This window comes from Oncorhynchus mykiss, chromosome 8, assembly GCF_057628025.1.
Source record: "Oncorhynchus mykiss isolate SJ-2025 chromosome 8, ASM5762802v1, whole genome shotgun sequence".
NCBI lineage: Eukaryota > Metazoa > Chordata > Actinopteri > Salmoniformes > Salmonidae > Oncorhynchus > Oncorhynchus mykiss.
The window spans coordinates 15638136-15662565 of record NC_143029.1 but is presented as its reverse complement, the minus strand read 5'-3'; the positions used below and the strand labels follow the sequence as shown (position 1 = coordinate 15662565).

General features: G+C 42.2%; 2 protein-coding genes across 3 annotated transcripts in view; one reads left to right on the top strand and one right to left on the bottom strand.

Moving 5' to 3' along the window:
* Positions 1 to 31: 31 nt before the first annotated feature.
* ndufaf7 (NADH:ubiquinone oxidoreductase complex assembly factor 7) lies at positions 32 to 11107 on the top strand. The gene is made up of 10 exons (XM_090242638.1): positions 32 to 481; positions 579 to 742; positions 2459 to 2539; positions 2712 to 2822; positions 3161 to 3374; positions 6652 to 6710; positions 6830 to 6943; positions 7931 to 8074; positions 9739 to 9912; positions 10168 to 11107. The coding sequence occupies exons 1-10, from the start codon at positions 412 to 414 to the stop codon at positions 10405 to 10407; spliced, it is 1371 nt and encodes a 456-aa protein (XP_090098764.1). The 5' UTR covers positions 32 to 411; the 3' UTR covers positions 10408 to 11107.
* Positions 11108 to 11876: 769 nt separating this feature from the next.
* LOC110529458 (serine/threonine-protein kinase D3) overlaps positions 11877 to 24430 on the bottom strand; it is a 63233-nt gene continuing 50679 nt past the window's right edge. For both annotated transcript variants that reach the window (XM_021611634.3, XM_021611635.3), the window contains exons 12-19: positions 23929 to 23981; positions 22260 to 22332; positions 21701 to 21807; positions 17549 to 17710; positions 16982 to 17080; positions 16441 to 16708; positions 15724 to 15809; positions 11877 to 15532 (exon numbers count right to left, since the gene is read on the bottom strand). In XM_021611634.3, coding sequence (XP_021467309.1) covers positions 15359 to 15532; positions 15724 to 15809; positions 16441 to 16708; positions 16982 to 17080; positions 17549 to 17710; positions 21701 to 21807; positions 22260 to 22332; positions 23929 to 23981 — 1022 coding nt within the window. In that variant the 3' untranslated portion in view covers positions 11877 to 15358. The remainder of the gene's footprint in view (positions 15533 to 15723; positions 15810 to 16440; positions 16709 to 16981; positions 17081 to 17548; positions 17711 to 21700; positions 21808 to 22259; positions 22333 to 23928; positions 23982 to 24430) is intronic.

The following is a 24430-nucleotide window of genomic DNA, read 5'->3' as shown; positions in this document are numbered from 1 at the left end:
CACAAGTCAATATGATCCAATCAAAAGCTTTGTTACAACTACACGACTAGTTAATTGTCCAATCATAATTGTTGTTGCCGTAAGAAGGCGGATGTACTTGCACACAAATATAGGTAGTTAGATTGTTGAATATGTCCAATGAGTTCTTTGAGTAAATAATACATTATCTGCCAAAGTCAGTATAAAGATGAACTAGAGTTTGACATGTTATTGTATTTATGAAACGAGTTAACTTTAGCTGATCCTCGAGATTGTGCTACATGTGCAGCTATCGAGCTTCGTTAGATAGATAGCTAACTTGATAACACGAGCACCTGCTGTGAAATTCAGACTTGATGACAATTTCTGGGAAGTACAGTTACAGTAGGGAATTGTTTTACTATTGACTGTTCTAGCTAGCTTGCTGTCTCAATGAGGACTGTTCGAGCACTGCAGAGATTAAGAGGAGTCCTTGTCCGCCCTTGTCCACCACCATTATTTGGTAAGGGCGATTTCTTTATTTAGTCTATGTCTGGTCGTCAGATAGTTAAGCGAATTATATTTAATATGCTCTATTGTTTACGTCTTCTACTCTATAGTTAGATCATGGAGCGTGGCACAGAGCCAAAGTTTCTCAAGCAGCTCAGCAGAGAAACCAATGCCAGGAAACTCGATGCTCAGACACCTAACCTCCAAGATCAAAGCCACAGGTCCTATCTCAGTGGCAGAGTACATGAGAGAGGTTCTTACCAACCCAGTCATGGTAACTACTAGTTACACACACACACACACACAGTTGAAGTCGGAAGTCTACATACACTTAGGTTGGTGTCATTAAAACTCGTTTGTCAACCACTCCACACATTTCTTGTTAACAAACTATAGTTTTGGCAAGTCGGTGCATGGCACAAGTAATTTTTCCAACAATTGTTTACAGACAGAGTGAATTATAAGTGAAATAACTTATCACAATTCCAAGGAGTCAGAAGATTACATACACTAAGTTGACTGTGCCTTTAAACAGCTTGGAAAATTCCAGAAAATTATGTCATGGCTTTAGAAGCTTATAATTTGAGTCAATTGGAGGTGTAACTGTGAATGTATTTCAAGGCCTACCTTCAAACTCAGTGCCTCTTTGCTTGACATCATGAGAAAATCAAAAGAAGTCAGCCAAGACCTCAGGGAAAGAAATGCAGACCTCCACAAGTCTGGTTCATCCTTGGGAGCAATTTCCAAATGCCTGAAGGTACCACGTTCATCTGTACAAACAATAGTAGACAAGTATAAACACCATGGGACCATGCAGCCGTCATACCGCTCAGGAAGGAGATGCGTTCTGTCTCCTAGAGATGAATGTACTTTGGTGACAAAGTGCTAATCAATCCCAGAACAACAGCAAAGGACCTTGTGAAGATGCTGGAGGAAACAGGTACAAAAGTATCTATATCCACAGTAAAACAAGTCCAAAAATCGACATAACCTGAAAGACCGCTCAGCAAGGAAGTAGCCACTGTTCCGAAACCGCCATAATAAGCCAGACTATGATTTGCAACTGCACATGGGGACAAAGATCGTACTTTTTGGAGAAATATCCTCTAGTCTGATGAAACAAAAATAGAACTGTTTGGCCATAAAGACCATTGTTATGTTTGGAGGAAAAAGGGGGAGGCTTGCAAGCTGAAGAACACCATCCCAACCGTGAAGCACGTTTGTGGCAGCATCATGTTGTGGGGGTGCTTTGCAGCAGGAGGGAGTGATGCACTTCACAAAATAGATGTCATCATGAGGTAGAAAAATTATGTGGATATATTGAAGCAACATTTCAAGACATCAGTCGGGAAGTTAAAGCTTGGTCGTAAATGGATCTTCCAAATGGACAATTACCCCAAGCATACTTCCAAAGTTGTGGCAAAATGGCTTTAGGACAACAAAGTCAAGGTATTGGTGTGGCCATCACAAGGCCCTGACCTCAATCCTATAGAACATTTGTGGGGAGAATTGAAAAAGTGTGTGCGAGCAAGGAGGCCTACAAACCTGACTCAGTTTCACCACCTCTGTCAGGAGGAATGGGCCAAAATTCACCCAGCTTATTGTGGAAACCTGGTGGAAGGCTAAATGAAAAGTTTGACTCAAGTTAAACAATGTAAAGGCAATGCTACCAAATACTAATTGAGTCTGTGCAGACTTCTGACCCACTGGGAATGTGATGAAAGAAATCAAAGCTGAAATAAATAATTCTCTCTACTATTACTCTGACATTTCACATTCTTAAAATATAGTGGTGATCCTAACTGATCTACGACAGGGAACTTTTACTCTGATTAAATGTCAGGAATTGTGAAAAACTGAGTTTAAATATATTTGGCTGAGGTGTATGTAAACTTCCGACTTCAACTGTAGTAAAGAAACCCGTCAGACTATGCTATTACTCTATAGAAATGTTTGCTTCAGAGATGAAGTGCTCTTTTTCATGTTCCAGGGCTATTATGTGCAGAATGATATGCTTGGGCCAGATGGAGATTTCATCACATCACCAGAAATTAGTCAGATATTTGGGGAGGTAAGCATTTATCCAGAACAACATTTTACTACATGTATGTATTGTTGTGTAGTAGATAAGTATGCATATACACAATCAACGGTCTCTTAATGTTCTAGTCTCTTGATGTTGTTCCAGTCCCAATGCCCTGAGTGATGATAATGGTTTGAGCTCCTCCATTCTCTGCCTGTAGTTGCTGGGGATCTGGTGTTTGAGTGAGTGGATGGGAGCAGGGAAGCCCAGTCGCTTCCAGTTAGTGGAGTTTGGGCCCGGAAGAGGCTCCTTAGCCAATGACATTCTCAGAGTATGTATGTCCAGTCCAGGGCTGCTAAATCTTACTAAATGGCAAAAATGTTGCATGTGTACACAGTATACATGTCAGTTCAATCTATGATCAGTGGAGGGAGCCATTTCCCCATTTTGCCTGTTATATATTGAAATGTTCTTGTTTTTTTCATCAAAATATTTCTCGTGATTTTAGACAGTCACAACCTGTCCTGAATCTCATCATGGATGGATTTTATCAGGACATTTAAACTCAGACCAGTGAGTCATAATCCAGGATCAAATTAACTAAACTACACTCTGTCTGTTTGTCTCTCTCTGTTTGTCTGTCTGTCTCCCTGTGTCTGTGTTGTTCAGGTTTTCAGTCAGCTGCGTGGGGCCCTGGGTGGGGCTGCAGTCTCAGTGCACCTGGTGGAGGTGAGTCCTAAGCTGAGCCAGGTCCAGGCCCAGTGTCTAACAGGAGACCAGAGCCAGGTGTCAGCCAGCGAGGATGAGCCTGTGTACCGCCAGGGAACCACCACCACAGGCCTCCCCATCTCCTGGTACCGCAACCTGGATGATGTCCCCAGAGGTAATAATCTAGAATATAAAATACAAATTGGATGGGGGGGGTTATTATTATTGAAAAATGTTTAAGGGGGTAGATCAGCTTTAACAGTGCAGATAGATTGTAGATTCCATCAATGTAATTCTCTATCATTTCCAATCACCCATATTTGTCTGGCTTGCTGTTACAAATAAAATATAAATTTTGCTCATATAATTTATAAAACTGGTCGCTAGGTGTAGGCAAAACCATAAGTAAATTAGTAAACTGGGATATGATTTAAGAGTTAATCAGGGGGATTTTTCCACAAATAGACAGGTATTTTACTTTCCATGGTAGCAAAGTGTTATATATTTTTGCTAACTTTCTATTCAAATATATTGTAGTAAGATAATTTCTTTCTTTCGGGATATGTATACCGAGTATGTCCACATCACCTACAGACCTTTTTATTGGTAAACTACACGGCAATGTTAAAGTACAATGTTTTTGTGATCCAATACATAATATACACTTACCATAATTTGAAAAAGTATCTAGATCCTTTATGAGGCTGTGGAGGGATCCAAATAGTGGATTTAAAAGAAAACATGAATCAGCGTACAATGACAACTTTGTTTTTAAGCCCTTGATTTCTAACCCCTTAAGATTGTTGGATCTGATTTTAATAGGTAACCTTTCGATGGCAATAATAAATAGATATGCCGATAGTGGACAACCTTGTTTTACTCGTCTTGACAGTCTAAATAATTTCAGAGAAGTAGCCATTATTTACTATTTTACCCCTAGGGTTACTATACATAACTTTAACCTATTTTATAAGATAAATATTCCAGGCATTTATATATAAATTCCAGTCCTACTTTATCAAAAGCCTTTTCAAAGTCAGCTATGAATACCAGGCCTGGTTTCCAAGATTTTTCATAGTGTTCTATTGTTTCCAGTACTTGTCTTATATTATCTCCAATGTATCGTCCCTGTAAAAAACCTGTCTGATTAGGGGGAATTATATCCGACAATACCATTTTAATTCTATGCGCTAATTCTTACACTAAAGTGTAAGGGGCCTCCAATTATTTAAGTGGACTGGATCTTTTTATTTACCACTTGGATCCTGTTTCAGAAATAATGAAAACACACCTTCTTGTTGAGTATTTGATCATTTACCATTTTTGTAGGAGTGGTTAAAACATGCTAATAACTGTCCTCTGAGTATATCAAAAAAAGATTTGGTATACCTCCACTCGTATGCCATCCAACCCTGGAGTTTTCCCAGACTTAAAGGCTTTAATTGTGTCAAGAAGTCCCTCCTCTGTGATTTGGCCTTCACATGAGTCTTTCTGTACAGCTGTTAATTTGACATAATTAATAGAAAAAAATCCTTACAGTTAACATCGGTTAGTGAAGATAAGTGAAAACGTGCTTAAAATTGCTTTCTCTTTCAAAATACACTGCTCAAAAAAATAAAGGGAACACTAAAATAACACATCCTAGATCTGAATGAATGAAATATTCTTATTAAATACTTTTTTCTTTACATAGTTGAATGTGCTGACAACACAATCACACAAATTATCAATGGAAATAAAATGTATCAACCCATGGAGGTCTGGATTTGGAGTCAAAATTAATGTGGAAAACCACACTACAGGCTGATCCAACTTTGATGTTAATGTCCTTAAAACAAGTCAAAATGAGGCTCAGTAGTGTGTGTGGCCTCCACGTGCCTGTATGACCTCCCTACAACGCCTGGGCATGCTCCTGATGAGGTGGCGGATGGTCTCCTGAGGGATCTCCTCCCAGACCTGGACTAAAGCATCCGCCAACTCCTGGACAGTCTGTGGTGCAACGTGGTGTTGGTGGATGGAGCGAGACATGATGTCCCAGATGTGCTCAATTGGATTCAGGTCTGGGGAACGGGCGGGCCAGTCCATAGCATCAATGCCTTCCTCTTACAGGAACTGCAGACACACTCCAGTCACATGAGGTCTAGCATTGTCTTGCATTAGGAGGAACCCAGGGCCAACCGCACCAGCATATGGTCTCACAAGGGGTCTGAGGATCTCATCTCGGTACCCAATGGCAGTCAGGCTACCTCTGGCGAGCACATGGAGGGCTGTGCGGCCCCACAAAGAAATGCCACCCCACACCATGACTGACCCAACGCCAAACCGGTCATGCTGAAGGATGTTGAAGGCAGCAGAACGTTCTCCACGGCGTCTCCAGACTCTGTCACGTCTGTCACATGCTCAGTGTGAACCTGCTTTCAACTGTGAAGAGCACAGGGCTCCAGTGGCGAATTTGCCAATCTTGGTGTTCTCTGGCAAATGCCAAACGTCCTGCACAGTGTTGGGCTGTAAGCACAACCCCCACCTGTGGACGTCGGGCCTTCATACCACCCTCATGGAGTCTGTTTCTGACCGTTTTAGCAGACACATGCACATTTGTGGCCTGCTGGAAGTCATTTTGCAGGGCTCTGGCAGTGCTCCTCCTGCTCCTCCTTGCACAAAGGCGGAAGTAGCGGTCCTGCTGCTGGGTTGTTGCCCTCCTACGGCCTCCTCCACATCTCCTGATGTACTGGCCTGTCTCCTGGTAGTGCCTCCATGGTCTGGACACTACGCTGACAGACACAGCAAACCTTCTTGCCACAGCTCACATTGATGTGCCATCCTGGATGAGCTGCACAACCTGAGCCACTTGTGTGGGTTGTAGACTCTATCTCATGCTTTCACTAGAGTGAAAGCACCGCCAGCATTCAAAAGTGACCAAAACATCAGCCAGGAAGCATAGGAACTGAGAAGTGGTCTGTGGTTACCACCTGCAGAACCACTCCTTTATTGGGGGTGTCTTGCTAATTGCCTATAATTTCCACCTGTTGTCTATTCCATTTGCACAACAGCAGGTGAAATTTATTGTCAATCAGTGTTTCTTCCTAAGTGGACAGTTTGATTTCACAGAAGTGTGATTGACTTGGAGTTACATTGTGTTGTTTAAGTGTTCCCTTTATTTTTTTGAGCAGTGTATCTTTTGAATCATGGGTGACTCCATCATTTGTCAGAAGTTTTAGTAAAAAAAAATTGGTAGCATTTTTATGTTGAAGATTAAAAAAAATATATTTGGTGCATTTTTTCCCATGTTCCATCCAGTTTGCTTTATTTTTTATAATATATTACACTTGATCTTTCTTGAATAAGTTTCTCCATTTCTTTTTGCCTTTCCTCTAACTTGTTCTGTGCCTCTGGTACAGTTTTTATTCTATCTACTATTAGTCCTATTTATTGTCATTTTTTATTTCAAACAGGCTTCAGCATCTACCTCGCTCATGAGTTCTTTGATGCCTTACCCATCCATAAATTCCAGGTACATTTACTTCAACAGCTGTTTTGATTATACATATAGATCTTGATAGCAGATCACAAAGAATTAAGAAAATGTTATTGTAATTACCATTTGATCCATTGATTGTGATGTGGGCCCAGGGAACAGAGAAGGGCTGGAGGGAGGTGATGGTGGATATTGACCCAGATGAGCCAGGTAAGCTGAGGCTTGTCATAGTGCCAGCTCCCACTCTGGCCTCTACTCAACTCATACAGGTGAGTGCTGCGTGTTGATGCTTAACTCAGACCATCTTTAAAAACAAATAAAAAAATCTCATCACGTTTAGTTTGTATGTATGTATCAGTTGAAAGATTCAAATAAAAATTATTGTAAGCATTTTATCGGACTCATCAAAATGTATCTATCGCTGATGTTCAATGTGAATGGATGTCTCCTAGATTGAAAACAGTTATATCTTTGCTGAAGCCTACATTGACACAAACACAGTCAAATTGCTCGACAAACTCCTTTTTCCTTAAAAGTTTGAACATCTGTGCAGCATCTGGTTTTTATTACCAGTGTTTCTGCAGTATATACAGTACCAACCTATTTGATCTGGCCTCACTGGAAGAGTGCAGGGGCTTTGAACAGCCTGCCAAAGCCTTACATCATGAGTGAACTTGGGTGAAACCCCCTTACTGGTTTTAAATCCTGGCTAATGGCTGCTGCCCCTGCCTGACTGTCTGTGTATCCCGGGTTCCACATACTGTAGTAGAGTTTGTTCTCTCTGCGCTCGCCAGTTAAAAGCCCTACATAATCTTATCTGTTGCTCTGTCATCTCTGTGGTCTAATGGGGTTTTCAATTACAAGTAGACAGGCCTATAGGTTTTAATACTCCACTTTAGTCTATTTTTTCCCCATAGATGTCCCAACATGTGTTACCTGATAGTCTAAGGGTATTTCCCAAATTGCACCCCATTCCCTTTATAGTGCACTACTTTTGACCAGGCCCAATGGGGTTCTGATCAAAAGTAATGCACTATAGAGGGAATAGGGTGCCATTTGGGATCTATCCTAACCCACCAAAGCTAACCCCTCCTGGTTTTGTGATGCCTTGGGGCTTACAGCCAGTGCTGCTAAGTGGAGATGAATTGGAAGCAAAGTCATGTATGATTGCTGATGTGTGTGCTCAGGCCCCTGCTTCACCCAGACAGGTAAGCAGAGCCACTCTTGTTTTTGTTCTGAAACCCCTTACCTCCTAGGCAGATGAAAAGAGACGGCACGTGGAGGTCTGCCCGGAGGGAGGGGTCATCGTCCAGCGCCTAGCCAATCGGATCACCGAGGATGGGGGTGCTGCACTGATTGCTGACTACGGGCACGACGGGACCAAGATGGACACGTTCAGAGTGAGTGTCATCATGTCTCCAACGTGGCCCGTTTATCAGCTGGTTTTAATACAGTCTGTGTGTGTGTGTGGTAAAGTGATTAGCCGAGTGAGCCTCAGCTACAAGGAAACAGATGCAGGAAGTCGACATGCCTCTCTTGCCCTTTGCTGGTGGCACACGGAAATCAGGGTCAACTACCCTCCAGTTCTGTTCCTGGGGCTACACCCTAACCCAGCCCCATCTGGCCCCTATTAAGAGGGGTTGGCTCTCCCTGCCTGGCTCCCAGGCTCTGGGACTCACTGATGTGTGTGATGAAAAGGGGGGGGTCAAGCAAGCGACCCCCTCCTTCAAAAGACAGGGAATCACAGAATTCCATCTGTTAAAGAACTACCCATCCCGGATCCGGTATATTTGTCATCAGCAACGCTGAATAGCATTACGCAACAGTCAAAAAATATTACTAGAAAATATTCATATTCATGAAATCACAAGTGAAATATAGCGAAACACAGCTTAGCCTTTTGTTAATCACCCTGTCGTCTCAGATTTTGAAATTATGCATTACAGCGAAAGCAATACAAGCGTTTGTGTAAGTTTATCTATAGCCTAGCATAGCATTATGTACACTTAGCATCAGGAAGCTTGGTCACGAAAATCAGAAAAGCAATCAAATTAACCGTTTACCTTTGATCTTCGGATGTTTTCACTCACGAGACTCCCAGTTAGACAGCAAATGTTCCTTTTGTTCCATAAAGATATTTTTTATATCCAAATACCTCCGTTAGTTTGGTGCGTTATGCCCAGGAATCCACCGGAAATAGCGGTCACGACAACGCAGACAAAAATTCCAAATTATATCCATAATGTCGACAGAAACATGGCAAACGTTTTTTATAATCAATCCTCAAGGTGTTTTTCAAATATCTATTTGATAATATATCAACCGGGACAGTTGGCTTTTCACTAGGACCGGGGGGGAACAATGGCCGACTCTCTCTTTTGCGCAAAAATCACTCTGAGAGCCCCCACCTGACCACTTACGTAATGTGGTCATTCACGCTCATTCTTCAAAATAAAGGCCTGAAACTATGTCTAAAGAATGTAGACACCTTAGGGAAGCCATAGAAAAAAATGAATCTGGTTGATATCCCTTTCAATGGTCAATAGGGATGCATAAGAACACAGAGCTTTCAAAATAAGAGTCATTTCCTGATTGGATTTTTCTCAGGCTTTCGCCTGCAATATCAGTTCTGTTATACTCACAGACAATATTTTTAGAGTTTTTGAAACTTTAGAGTGTTTTCTATCCTAATCTGTCAATTATATGCATATTCTAGCATCTGGTCCTGAGAAATAGGCCGTTTACTTTGGGAACGTTATTTTTCCAAAAATAAAAATAGTGCCCCCTAGCTTCAAGAGGTTAAATTAACAAGGCAGCCATGTTTCAGGCAGACTCACATTTATGTAACTAGATGAAAATGTTATCAATCGTTGCTCATGAGAGGAGAGACCTGATTTGGTATAAAAAATGAAATTATTTCAGATCAATGTCATTTTTTAACAACTAATGAATTAAATCAAATGAAAATGTAACGATACACAAATAATGAACTGTAGTAGTTCGTAGTAGTCATGTCTACCATTTCTGTCATAACATCAAAACACCACCTGTCCCCCACCCCCAGGGTTTTAAAGGTCATAAGCTCCATGATGTCCTAGCCTCTCCCGGCTCTGCTGACCTGACTGCTGATGTGGACTACAGTTACCTGAGGAGGATGGCTGGAGCTACGGTGGCCTGCATGGGCCCTGTCTCTCAGAAAGACTTCCTGAAAAATATGGGAATCGATACACGCTTACAGGTGAGTAGGAACCCTGTGTGCACACTTCCCTGTTCCACTTCTTTATACATGGGGCTAAGGTGACCACTATATAAACAATCATAACAATCCGCTTGCATCTGTATCAGTTTCTGTCAAAGCATTAAGTTAAGTGGAAGCTCATGGTTTTCAACTGCCAATCGGGGCTTTCAAGATAACTTGGTATTTTACTTTTACTTTGCCCTCCACTCAATTATCTTTGTCTAATTGCAATGTTGTGCAATGTTGTGTCTTCAGGTGCTGCTGAGGAACTGTGCAGACCCATCCACAAGGGCCCAGTTGATCCAGGGCTATGACATGCTGACCAACCCCCTGAAGATGGGCGAGAGGTTCCAGTTCTTCACCATGCTCAACCACAGTCGGCTCACCAGGCCCGAGCCTGAGCAGTCCAAGGGGGGGAAGAAGATGGCCCCAGTGCCCAAGAAGGGCCCAGCGCCCCTGCCTGTGGCTGGCTTCAGTGAGCTTGGCCTTTCGTAAAGAACAGACCCACAAACCTGGCATTGCAAGCGCCATGCTCTACCATCTGAGCCACACAGGATTATATACACAAGACCCGCGGAAGCAATAGGGTTTGGTCTGACTGTGGTGTGAGTTTGGTTTGAAAAGTTGAACTGAAGTGCTGATAAAATCCTAAGAATGATGTACCTTGCCTCACTGAGGGAAGATGGTGGTTGCCATCTTTCTCTATCATCTACATGTTCATTAGACCAACATATAATTCCAAGTAGTAGACAATGTAACTTTGATCAGTTAGAAGAACGTCACTCAAGGTCACAGTGTCTGAAGCTGTAGGAAACCATTCATGGCCCTTGGCCACGTGGTGCCTGGCTGTCTCCACATCTTGAAGCAATCTGGTGAACGTGGAGTTAGTAGATAGCGTATGCATCCCAGATGACATCCTATTACCTATATAGTGCACTACTTTTGAACAGAGCCTTATGGGCCCGGGTCAAATGTTGTGCACTACATAGGCAATAGGGTGTCATTTGGGACACAGTCAGCCACTCACAGCATGCTGTGTTTTGCTCTGACAGGCTCTCCCTCACTGCACCAGTAGCAATTAAAGGATACTATTACACAGGCCGATTACCGTAGCCATAATAACCAGCCCAAAAAACTGAGCGATCCTAACATAAAGCTATCATAAGACTGAATGATTAAAAGTCATTACAAAACATTTTCCGGTGTATATTATCGTTCTCTTTGTCTTGGAACCACATACTGTGCTAAGTATTTTCATACGATTAAGACTGAAAATATTCTGGCATTAATCCAGTGTATGAGCATATTTACATTTTGAAAGAAATCTTAGAAGATTTCTTAGAAAGGCAACAGAAATGTTTTCCTGCTCAAACTTGTAGAGCGATAGGAAGCATTTTCTGGGGCCATCTATAGGCCTCAACATATGGTGCTATCGTTACACAGCAGTAGTTAGCCATTTATTTTCTTCCCCAGCCACAAACGTCTCTGTTCATCTAACATATGGCACAATGAAATGTGGCAGGCTACACTGGCACGGTGACAGTTGGATTTAACTACACAGATTAGAGACACAAAGAGAGCTCTTTACCCCAGTACTTCTGACTCTGTTGGTTGTCTCCCAAATGGTACCCTATTCCCCATATAGGGCCCTGATTAAAAGTCGTGCACTACATAGGGAATAGGGTCCCATTAGGGATGCAGGCGTCCCATAGTTCCCTTAGTCCCTCAACTAATTAAATGATCAAGAATACTTGCTCGTTTTAAAAACGTCACTAAAATAGGATGCATTTGTGTGTTATGTTGTATGGCCTATCTTACGCAGATAATGGTTCACTGTCGTTTCCATGAGTTATCTTACATAAAGGTAGAATATCTTCCTTTGTCTGGAACACCGCAATATGATCTGATAAACAAGACCAAGGGGACACGAGCTGCAAATGAAATAAGTAGTACATTCTCTACGGTACTGTCCGAGGCATTTATTTATTATTAGATATGTGAATATTGAAACATAGAAAACATTGACATCTGCCAATCCAGTGGCAGCACAGACTAAATTAATCTCAGGTTGAAGTCATCACCCTGCTATGTGTGCTTTGTACTGAACATACAGTATGGAAAACATCATACCACAACATTGTTTCACAATCCAAAGGGGTGGATTGAGACTGAAAATAGACTAATACCAAAATAGGGAGTGTGAAGACAACATATTGGAATTTCAATTGAGTCATTTGGTGTTTTCATAAAACAACAATCATCATCCCTGTCCCTGCACACAACATTTCAGTCATTTGATACTATAAATTAAATGAATGCATTCATTGTATTCTGTATTGTCATTAATATGTAACTGGGTTAGTATCCTGCATATGACTGCACTTGGTTCCATTGGTGTCAGCCAGTGGTGTCAAACGTTCTATTTGATTTAAAATGTGTTTGTATGTCAACCGCTATTAGCATGGACAAGCTGTGAGGTCATCATTCAAACGGACGTGCCCATGTTTTGGGATGGGAGAAACACCAAACAAAGCCAAAATGTGGCACACACACAAATGATGGATTTCTGTCTTCAACCAACATGTTGGCTTGTTTGACATAGTACATGTTGGCTTGTTTGACATAGTACATGTTGGCTTGTTTGACATATTACATGTTGGCTTGTTTGACATAGTACATGTTGGCTTGTTTGACATATTACAGAGTACTCAGTCCATTTATCTGCTGTTGGCTTGTTTGACATAGTACAGAGTACTCAGTCCATGTATCTGCTGTTGGCTTGTTTGACATATTACATGTTGGCTTGTTTGACATATTACAGAGTACTCAGTCCATTTATCTGCTGTTGGCTTGTTTGACATATTACAGAGTACTCAGTCCATGTATCTGCTGTTGGCTTGTTTGACATAGTACAGAGTACTCAGTCCATGTATCTGCTGTTGGCTTGTTTGACATAGTACATGTTGGCTTGTTTGACATATTACATGTTGGCTTGTTTGACATAGTACATGTTGGCTTGTTTGACATATTACATGTTGGCTTGTTTGACATAGTACATGTTGGCTTGTTTGACATATTACATGTTGGCTTGTTTGACATATTACATGTTGGCTTGTTTGACATATTACATGTTGGCTTGTTTGACATATTACATGTTGGCTTGTTTGACATAGTACATGTTGGCTTGTTTGACATATTACATGTTGGCTTGTTTGACATATTACATGTTGGCTTGTTTGACATAGTACATGTTGGCTTGTTTGACATATTACATGTTGGCTTGTTTGACATATTACATGTTGGCTTGTTTGACATATTACATGTTGGCTAGTTTGACATATTACATGTTGGCTAGTTTGACATATTACATGTTGGCTTGTTTGACATATTACATGTTGGCTAGTTTGACATATTACATGTTGGCTAGTTTGACATATTACATGTTGGCTTGTTTGACATATTACATGTTGGCTTGTTTGACATATTACATGTTGGCTAGTTTGACATATTACATGTTGGCTAGTTTGACATATTACATGTTGGCTTGTTTGACATATTACATGTTGGCTTGTTTGACATATTACATGTTGGCTTGTTTGACATATTACATGTTGGCTTGTTTGACATATTACATGTTGGCTTGTTTGACATATTACATGTTGGCTTGTTTGACATATTACAGAGTACTCAGTCCATTTATCTGCTGTTGGCTTGTTTGACATATTACATGTTGGCTTGTTTGACATATTACAGAGTACTCAGTCCATGTATCTGCTGCGGTCTTTTTATCCTACCATGCTTTGTCACTTTGTCACTGATCAGACTTTGTCAGCAGCCCAAATGGCACCCTATCCCCTATATAGTGCACGGGTTTTGACCACAGCTTTGGTCAGAAGTAGTGCTCTATATAGGGAATAGGGTGCCATTTGGGATAAATCCTTTGTGAATCTGCCGGACTGCTTGGCCTTGCAGCTCCCTTACTGGGGTACAGCAGCAGTTCTGGCGTTGAGTGGGAATCCATTCAATCCTCCGTACAAACACAACACATGTAATGAAATGAGAAGGAAAATAAATAAGGCAGAGCCCCGAGAAGGTCACATCAGTTCTTGAATAAAAAAACATTTCTCAACTATCTTTACTTCATTGGAGAGAAAAAAAAAAACATTTGTAAGCTATGGCTGAGAGCAGAGAATTAACATCTAAAATTCCCTAGGCTTGGTCCTATCAATGTTTTTGTGACACTTAACACTCTACTCCATTCAATTGACATCCAGAATTTGATACAAAAATAAAGGTAGAATCGTAAAAAATGTCAATATTTCTATGGGAAGGTTTCTCAGGCTTTGGTTAGACCGGTATCATTTTTGCTGGGGGTTTTTCTCAGGCATTTTTCTAAGGGGGGGGGTTAAGACCGTGTGTAGCAGCTGCTGATTGGTTCACAACTTCATTCAAAGCATCCAATAAGGGAGCCAGAGATTACAGGTGTTAACAAATAGTGCAAAAACATCCCATCGAATAAGCAAAATATATTCAATATATATTCAAAACATCAGCTTATTTTGTATGTTTTCGAGTTCAACAGCCTTACATGAAACCATTGGAAATAAATGTTTTCAAAAAATAGCATTCATGGTAAATTAACAAATCAATGTAGTTGTGAGATTTCAAATAGACATGATAAACTAACAACATTTGAAAAATATGCTAAAGAAGCTGAAAAGCTGAAATGTCTCTTGGATTTGGTCCAAACCATCTTTTACTGTAGCCATTTTTCTGGGTTGAATGGCAGTGCAAATGTTTATTACTGTTGCTGAGGGATTCCCCAACTTATCAACCACTTAGGGTTCGTCTTTCAGGCTCAAGAGACAGACTGTATATCAGAGGTATTCAACTCTAACCCTACGAGGTCTGGAGCCTGATGGTTTTCTGTTCTACCTGATAATTAATTGCACCCACCTGGTGTCCCAGGTCTAAATCCGTCCTTGATTAGAGGGGAAGAATGAAAAAAATGCAGTGGAAATGGCATCTAGGTCCAGAGTTGAATATGAGGGCTGTATATTATGGCTTGTAGAGAACACAGTCAGTGGAGAGAGAATCCACATACGTAAGGTCTCTGGAATGTGATGAAAACCAAACAACCTGAAGATACTCGATCTCGATCGTCGCGCCTTTCCTCACAACACCACGAATGTGTTCCCATGCTACTGTACCACCATACAGCTGCCTGTCCAATGCAGCACCTTCTGTCTGTTCCATGTGGTAATGCACAATGACACCTGTATGCACAAACATATAGGGTACATGCATCTCCCCCTGTTTAAGCTTACAGTCTCAGCCAGCAGTAGCAGGTTCCAGGGACCCAAGCACCAGCTATGGGTCTCCGAGTCCCAGGATGCCCTGTGAACTCCTTCTGAAACGTGCAGCCTGCAGGTAGTCCTCCCAGCCACTAGGGGTCCTCTTCCATGTCGTCCAGGTTGGGCGCCATGATGAAGTGCTTGGGATAATGCAGGTTCCGCTCGTCGGCGTGCTCCTCCCAGCGGGCGTCGTCGCTCTCGTGGGTGATGTAGCGCTCCCCTCTGCGTGTCTCAAACTCCCGCAGGTCCAGCCACGTCTGATAGTCCTGGAGGACGGAAGGGAAGTGTAGGGGGAGTGTATTGTCATTACTAAACTGCAAGGAGAAGTACAGGAGGACTTTCATAGATCCTTAGATGGAGTAAGTTCTATTTCCACAGCAGAGTGAACTGAACATCATAGACATGTTGCATTTAATGATGTGATGAATGTAGTGTGACAAAGTAGTCACTGTGTTACCTGGAGCCAGGGGTGACTGAGAGACTTGTCCACACTGTAACGCTTCCTCATCTTCACCTGGAGGAGGTTGTTGATCAGGTCTGTGGCTGAGGGTATGGATGGACCAACATGGACAACATTGACATCAGAAACAAGTGATATCTACATTTCCATCCATCCATCCCTTTACTCTGGCCACTCCAGACTAGAATGAAATACATGGCTACCTCTAGGTTGAGTCAATTAGGACTACAAAACTATTCTGCTGTTCTCAGCCTCAAAGTTCCAAAGACATTTCAAAGAGATGAGCAGTAGGCCTTTTTCTGAGGTGGATGATTGAAAGAGAACACACCCTGAGAGGTGAAGACCACTGGTAAAATCACAGCAAATGTTATCTTTATTTAACTAAGCAAGTCAGTTAAGAACAAATTCTTATTTACAATGACGGCCTACCCCGGCCAAACCTGGACAACGCTGGGCCAATTGTGCGCCGCCCTATGGGACTCCCAATCACGGCCGGATGTGATATAGCCTGGAATCAAACCAGGGACTGTAGTGACACCTCTTGCACTGAGATGCGGTGCCTTAGACCGCTGCACCACTCGGGAGATAGGTAGATAGGTGGTCTACAGGTCGACCCACACAGGCTACATCCCAAATGGCACCCTATTCCCTACTATACATATGGGCCCTGATCAAAATATAGGGTGCCATTTGGGGTGCATACACTTCTCTTACCCTCTCCAGAGATGTCCTTCCAGGGGTTGGAAGGGTACATGAAGGCAGCATTCTGGATCTGGTCGTTGATGTCCTCGTCCTCATTGAAGGGGAAGGTCCCACTGAGGCTGACGTAAACGATCACACCTACCGACCACATGTCCAGGGAACGGTTGTAACCTTTACTGCGTAGGACCTCGGGTGCCAGGTAGGCGGGTGTGCCGACCACAGAGCGCCTGAACGACTTCTCGCCAATGATGCGAGCGAAGCCAAAGTCACATAGCTTCACCTATAGGAACGCACATTGGAACCAAGGCCATCACTGAGCTGTCATTCCTTATGGGTAAGTTCAATTTTCTATTATTTAGTTAGCAAAGTAATTCTAAGTGATTGATAACAAATTATCTTTTACAATAACAACCTGGTTAAATAAAGCAATAGCATAATGAGTCAGTACTTCAGTTAGCTTGTTGTGGTGGACCACAGACTTACGTAAATAGAACATAGTAACATAATCAGTATTGCATTGCATCATGTTATGGTGGACAGCTGATGCACTCACCTGAGGGAAGGGCTCCGCGGAGGCCAGCAGCACATTCTCAGGCTTCAGGTCACAGTGGACAATGTTCTTAAAATGGAGATGCCTCAGAGCCACTAGGATCTGCGGGTCAGGAAGCACATGGGGTGACTTACTTCTGTCTGAGCTATAGTACGTATCATTACAGTGGCTGTCCACTGGCTGGACTGTATTGTGTAATTACCTCTAAAAGGCACTAGGCCTAGGGCAGTGGTTCCACCAACTGAATTTTGCTCTGCCTAGAGTAACCCTGAAGTAGCCCCTCATGTACATTTTAACAGTAGGTCTATGGTCTCATGAGTCTTCTCAAGTGTCCCCTGTTGATTGGCCAAGTACCACCAGGCGTCCTAGTACCCCTGGTTGAGAACCACTGGCCTAAGGTAAGGTTTTGGGTAACTGTTATAGGTACAGTGTAATAATGATTCATTACAATAGTTATTACATTGTACTGACAGGAACAATTATAAAGTAATAAAAACACTGTATGCAAAGTGTTACCGTGTTGGTCAATACGAGGTAGATCACAGATATTACTGAGTACTGAGTAGTGACCTGTGTGACCAGGAACTTGGTGAGACGCTCAGGGAGCTTGCTCTTCTCACTGGATAGGATCATCTCCAGCATGTCTCCATGGAGCTTCTCCATGACAACAAAGACCCTCTCGGGGGTCTCGAACATGCACTCCAGGTTGACGATGCCAGGATGGTGAAGGTTCTGACAGGCAGGGAGACAGGGATTCAATTCAATTCAATTAGTTTAAAAGATCATTTATCCCTGATGTGCAATTAGAGGGAGAAGACCTTAGAGACAAATACACTATGGGCTGGGTGACAGATCACCTCAACTATGATGAGCAAAGTGATGCACGCACACAGTATATATATATATATATATATATATATATATATATATATATATATATATATATATATATATACAGTGCCTTGCGAAAGTATTCGGCCCCCTTGAACTTTGCGACCTTTTGCCACATTTCAGGCTTCAAACATAAAGATATAAAACTGTATTTTTTTGTGAAGAATCAACAACAAGTGGGACACAATCATGAAGTGGAACGACATTTATTGGATATTTCAAACTTTTTTAACAAATCAAAAACTGAAAAATTTGGCGTGCAAAATTATTCAGCCCCCTTAAGTTAATACTTTGTAGCGCCACCTTTTGCTGCGATTACAGCTGTAAGTCGCTTGGGGTATGTCTCTATCAGTTTTGCACATCGAGAGACTGACATTTTTTCCCATTCCTCCTTGCAAAACAGCTCGAGCTCAGTGAGGTTGGATGGAGAGCATTTGTGAACAGCAGTTTTCAGTTCTTTCCACAGATTCTCGATTGGATTCAGGTCTGGACTTTGACTTGGCCATTCTAACACCTGGATATGTTTATTTTTGAACCATTCCATTGTAGATTTTGCTTTATGTTTTGGATCATTGTCTTGTTGGAAGACAAATCTCCGTCCCAGTCTCAGGTCTTTTGCAGACTCCATCAGGTTTTCTTCCAGAATGGTCCTGTATTTGGCTCCATCCATCTTCCCATCAATTTGAACCATCTTCCCTGTCCCTGCTGAAGAAAAGCAGGCCCAAACCATGATGCTGCCACCACCATGTTTGACAGTGGGTATGGTGTGTTCAGGGTGATGAGCTGTGTTGCTTTTACGCCAAACATAACGTTTTGCATTGTTGCCAAAAAGTTCAATTTTGGTTTCATCTGACCAGAGCACCTTCTTCCACATGTTTGGTGTGTCTCCCAGGTGGCTTGTGGCAAACTTTAAACAACACTTTTTATGGATATCTTTAAGAAATGGCTTTCTTCTTGCCACTCTTCCATAAAGGCCAGATTTGTGCAATATACGACTGATTGTTGTCCTATGGACAGAGTCTCCCACCTCAGCTGTAGATCTCTGCAGTTCATCCAGAGTGATCATGGGCCTCTTGGCTGCATCTCTGATCAGTCTTCTCCTTGTATGAGCTGAAAGTTTAGAGGGACGGCCAGGTCTTGGTAGATTTGCAGTGGTCTGATACTCCTTCCATTTCAATATTATCGCTTGCACAGTGCTCCTTGGGATGTTTAAAGCTTGGGAAATCTTTTTGTATCCAAATCCGGCTTTAAACTTCTTCACAACAGTATCTCGGACCTGCCTGGTGTGTTCCTTGTTCTTCATGATGCTCTCTGCGCTTTTAACGGACCTCTGAGACTATCACAGTGCAGGTGCATTTATACGGAGACTTGATTACACACAGGTGGATTGTATTTATCATCATTAGTCATTTAGGTCAACATTGGATCATTCAGAGATCCTCACTGAACTTCTGGAGAGAGTTTGCTGCACTGAAAGTAAAGGGGCTGAATAATTTTGCACGCCCAATTTTTCAGTTTTTGATTTGTTAAAAAAGTTTGAAATATCCAATAAATGTCGTTCCACTTCATGATTGTGTCCCACTTGTTGTTGATTCTTCACAAAAAAATACAGTTTTATATCTTTATGTTTGAAGCCTGAAATGTGGCAAAAGGTTGCAAAGTTCAAGGGGGCCGAATACTTTCGCAAGGCACTGTATATATATATATATATATATATATATATATACTGAGTGTAGAAAACATTAGGAACACCTGCTCTTTCCATGACATAGACTGACCAAGTGAATCCAGGTGAAAACTATGATCCCTTATTGATGTCACCACTTCAATCAGTGTAGGTAGATGAAGGGGAGGAGACAGGTTAAAGAATGATCTTTAAGCCTTAACACAATTGAGACATGGATTGTGTATGTGTGTCATTCAGAGGGTGAATGGGGAAGACAAAAGATTTCAGTGCCTTTGAACGGGGTATGGTAGTAGGTGTTAAGGAGCACCGGTTTGTGTCAAGAACTGCAACACTTCTAGGTTTTTCATGTGTATCAAGAATGGTCCACCAACCAAAGGGCATCCAGCCAACTTGACACAACTGTGGAAAGTATTAGAGTCAGCATGGACCAGCATCCCTGTGCAACGCTTTCGACACTGTGTACAATCTAATCCCCGACAAATTGAGGCTGTTCTGAGGGCAAAAAGGGGAGTGCAACTCAATATTAAGGTGTCCTTAATTTTTGATAGAGCTCTAGGGTTCCTCTGTGGAGATGAGAGAAGCTTCCAGAAGGACAACCATCTCTCCAGAACTCCACCAATCAGGCCTTTATGGTAGAGTGGCCAGACGGAAACCACTCCTCAGTAAAAGGCACATGACAGCCCGCTTGGAGTTTGCCAAAAGGCACCTATAGACTCTCAGACCATGAGAAAAAAGATTCTCTGGTCTGATGAAACCCAGATTGAACTCTTTGGCCTGAATGCCAAGCGTCACGTCTGGAGGAAACCTGGCACCATCCCTACGGTGAAGCACGGTGGTGGCAGCATCATGCTGTGGGGATGGGAGACTAGGGTTAGGGTTACACCAGTCTCAACGTCAACAGTGAAGAGGCAACTACGGGATGCTGGCCTTCTAGGCAGAGTTGCAAAGAAAAAGCCATATCTCAGACTGGCCAATAAAAATACAAGATTAAGACGGGCAAAGGAACACAGACACTGGACAGAGGAACTCTGCCTAGAAGGCCAGAATCCCGGAGTTGCCTCTTCACTGTTGAAGTTGAGACTGGTGTTTTGCGGGTACTATTTAATGAAGCTTCCAGTTGAGGACTTGTGAGGCGTCTGTTTCTCAAACTAGACACTCTAATGTACTTGTCCTCTTGCTCAGTTGTGCACCGGGGCCTCACACTCTTTTTATTCTCTTTAGAGCCAGTTTGAGCTGTTCTGTAAAGGGAGTAGTACACAGTGTTGTACGAGATCTTCAGTTTCTTGGCAATTTCTTGCTTGGAATTGCCTTCATTTCTCAGAACAAAAATAGTCTAACGAGTTTCAGAAGAAAGGTCTTTGTTTCTGGACATTTTGAGCCTGTAATCGAACCCACAAATGCTGATGCTCCAGATACTCAACTAGTCTAAAGAAGGACAGTTTTATTGCTTCTTCAATCAGAACAGCAGTTTTCAGCTGTGCTAACATAATTGCAAAAGGGTTTTCTAATGATCAATTAGCCTTTTAAAATGATAAACTTGGATTAGCTAGCACAACATGCCATTGGAACACAGGAGTGATGGTTGCTGATAATGGGCCTCTGTATGCCTATGTAGATATTCCATAAAGAATCTGTTTCCAGCTACAGTAGTCATTCACAACATTAACAATGTCTACACTGTATTTCTGACCAATTTGATGTTATTTTAATTGACAAAAAAATAGCTTTTCTTTCAAAAACAAGGACATTTCTAAGTGACCCCAAACTTTTGAACGGTAGTGTGTGTATATATATATATATGAGTGTCCTATCTATCTATCTATCTATCTATCTATCTATCTATATATATATATATATATATAAAACATGATTTACTACAGGGTTTGTTTTCATCAACTAACACCCCACTCCACATAGTGGATATGATGTGTATGTACCAGGGTCCACAGGCGTACTCTGAAATCTGAAAAAAAAGTCTAACATTTCTTCACATCAGTCTTTCACAAATCTAGCATGAATCAAATCTTTATGTTTCACTACTGGTGTGAAGTGAAACAATAGCGAAACATAGCTACTTTAGATTCCCAGGCTATCAGGGTTTAGATTGTCTGTAAAAGAGCCAGGCTTCTCTGTCTTTTATCTACCTGGAGAATGGCCACCTCGTTCCTTAGCTGGCTCTCCTGCTTGGTAGGGAACCTCATCTTGTCGATGATTTTGATGGCCACGTCTCTCCCAGTCTTTCTGTGTTTACCTACACATGAGAATGAACCAGATAAATCACAGACTTCTCGCTGCAGACTGTAGCAAATTAACTGTCTGTATTTCTTCCTCTGTCTCGAACTATAGAACAGACAGAGAAAGGAATTCTACTAATGAAAGTTGATTTGCATAACATAGAAAGAAAAATAAGTAGTCTTCCCCTCCCAGTGATTGAAACTTTAAAGAGAGGAAACGTGGATGGAAACGTACATGAAGCCAAACGGAAGGGAACACTTCCTCTACCTCGCTCTCCAACTAAGGTGCATGAATTGAGGAGCAAACTGAACTCTTGGAGGGCAGTGGAAGTTGATAAAAGTGCTTTGGTATTGGTAAAAGTATAACCAAACCATTTCGGCCCTTTAGCCTTCATCAGGACTGAATTTCATCTCCACTTCACCATGTACATGAAGCCAACAGAAATACTGTGGAGTCAGTCTGACTTACCTCCATACACAATCCCAAACTGGCCCGATCCAAGGACCTCATCAGCAAAGATCTGGTAGACTGAACTGATATCCTGAAGAAGAGAAAAGACATACAGTGTCCTCTGAAAGTTTTCAGACCCCTTGACTTTTTCCACATTTAGTTAGTCTTATTCTAAAATGGATTCAATTGTCCCGTCCCCCCTCCTCATCAATCTGCACACAATACCCCATAATGACAAAGCAAAAACAAGTTTTTAGAAATGCTTGACAATTTATAAAATAAAAAAATGTAATCACATTTACATAAGTATTCAGACCCTTTACTCGTTACTTTGCGGAAGCACTTTTGTCAGAGATTAGAGCCTCGAGTCTTCTTCGGTATGGTGCTACAAGCTTGGCACACATGTATTTGGGGAGTTTCTCCCTCTCTTCTCTGCAGATCCTCTCAAGCTCTGTCAGGTTGGAAGAGGAGCATCACTGCATAGCTATTTTCAGGTCTCTCCAGAGATGTTCGATCAGGTTCAAGTCTGGGCTCTGGCTGGACCACTCAAGGACATTTAGAGACTTGTCCCGAAGCCACTCTTGTGTTGTCCTGGCTATGTGCTTAGGGTCGTTGTCCTGTTGGAAGGTGAACCTTCGCCCCAGTCTGAGGTCCTGAGCGCTCTGGAGCAGGTTTTCATCAAAGATCTCTCTGTACTTTGCTCTGTTCATCTTTCCCTCAATCCTGACTAGTCTCCCAGTACCTGCTGTGGAAAAACATCCCCACAGCATGATGCTGCCACCACCATGCTTCACCGTAGGGATGATGCCAGGTTTCCTCCTGACGTGACACTTGGCATTCAGGCCAAAGAGTTCAATCTTGGTTTCATCAGACTAGAGAATCTAGTTTCTCATGGTCTGAGAATCCTTTAGGTGCCAGTTCCAAGCAGGCTGTCATGTGCCTTTTACTGAGGAGTGGCTTCCGTCTGGCCACTCTACCTTAAAGGCCTGATTGGTGGAGTGATGCAGAGATGGTTGTCCTTCTGGAAGGTTCTCCCATCTCCACAGAGGAACTCTGTCAGAGTGACCATTGTGTCCTTCGTCACCTCCCTGACCAAGGCCCTTCTCCCCCGATTGCTCAGTTTGGCCTTGCGGCCAGCTCTAGGAAGAGTCTTGGTGGTTCCAAACTTCTTCCATTTAAGAATGATGGAGGCCACTGTGTTCTTGAGGACCTTCAATGCTGCAGACATTTTTTGATACCCTTCCCCAGATCTGTGCCTCGACACAATCCTGTCTCGGAGCTCTACGAAAAATAACTTCGACCTCATGGCTTGGTTTTTGCTCTGACATGGACTGTCAGCTGTAGGACCTTATATAGACAGGTGTGTGCCTTTCCAAATCATATCCAATCAATTGAATTTACCACAGGTGGACGCCAATCAAGTTGTAGAAACATCTCAAGGATGAATAATGGAAACAGAATGCACCTGGGCTCAATTTCAAGGGCCTGAATGCTTATGTAAATAAGGTATTTCTGTTTTAAAGTTTTTATAAAATTGCTAACATTTCTAAAAACCTGTTTTCACTTTGTCATTATGTAGATTGATGAGGAAATATATTTTTTATATTCCTAAATTCCTTAGTTATCAGGAATGCTTGTGGAGCTGTAGCATTACACAGCTAATATGCTGTATTGGATAGACACTTACCACATTCTCTGTGATCTGTGAGTTAGACACTGATATGCTGATAGAAATGTCCTCTGAAGAGACAAGAAACAGATTATGTGGGGCTTCAAAAATAGTAAATGATCAAGCATTATTTGAAGCAGGACGCACCAAGGACACATGGTCATTTTCTTAGTTAAGTATATTTTGATATATATTTTAATAACAACTAAATCCTAATTGGCCTGAGTGGCAGTCTGTTTGTGCTTTAATGCCAACTCGTTTTCATGCTATGGCTTGACAGCAATGGAGTTGGCAAGAGAACACGGATCTGGGACCAGGCTAGAGCCACTATTCAGTAGTAGAAACCCGCAAGGCGAAAGCACAGCCTGTGTGTTCAGTACGTTTCCATTGGGGTTTCCATTGATTCTGAACCCAGGCCCAGCCATGGTGGTTAAGGTCGTATCCAGTGTTCTATACCAGCACTCTGTCCCAGTAGTGGGCCACCAAATACCAATCAGCTGGGTCAACCAAAGGCTGGGTT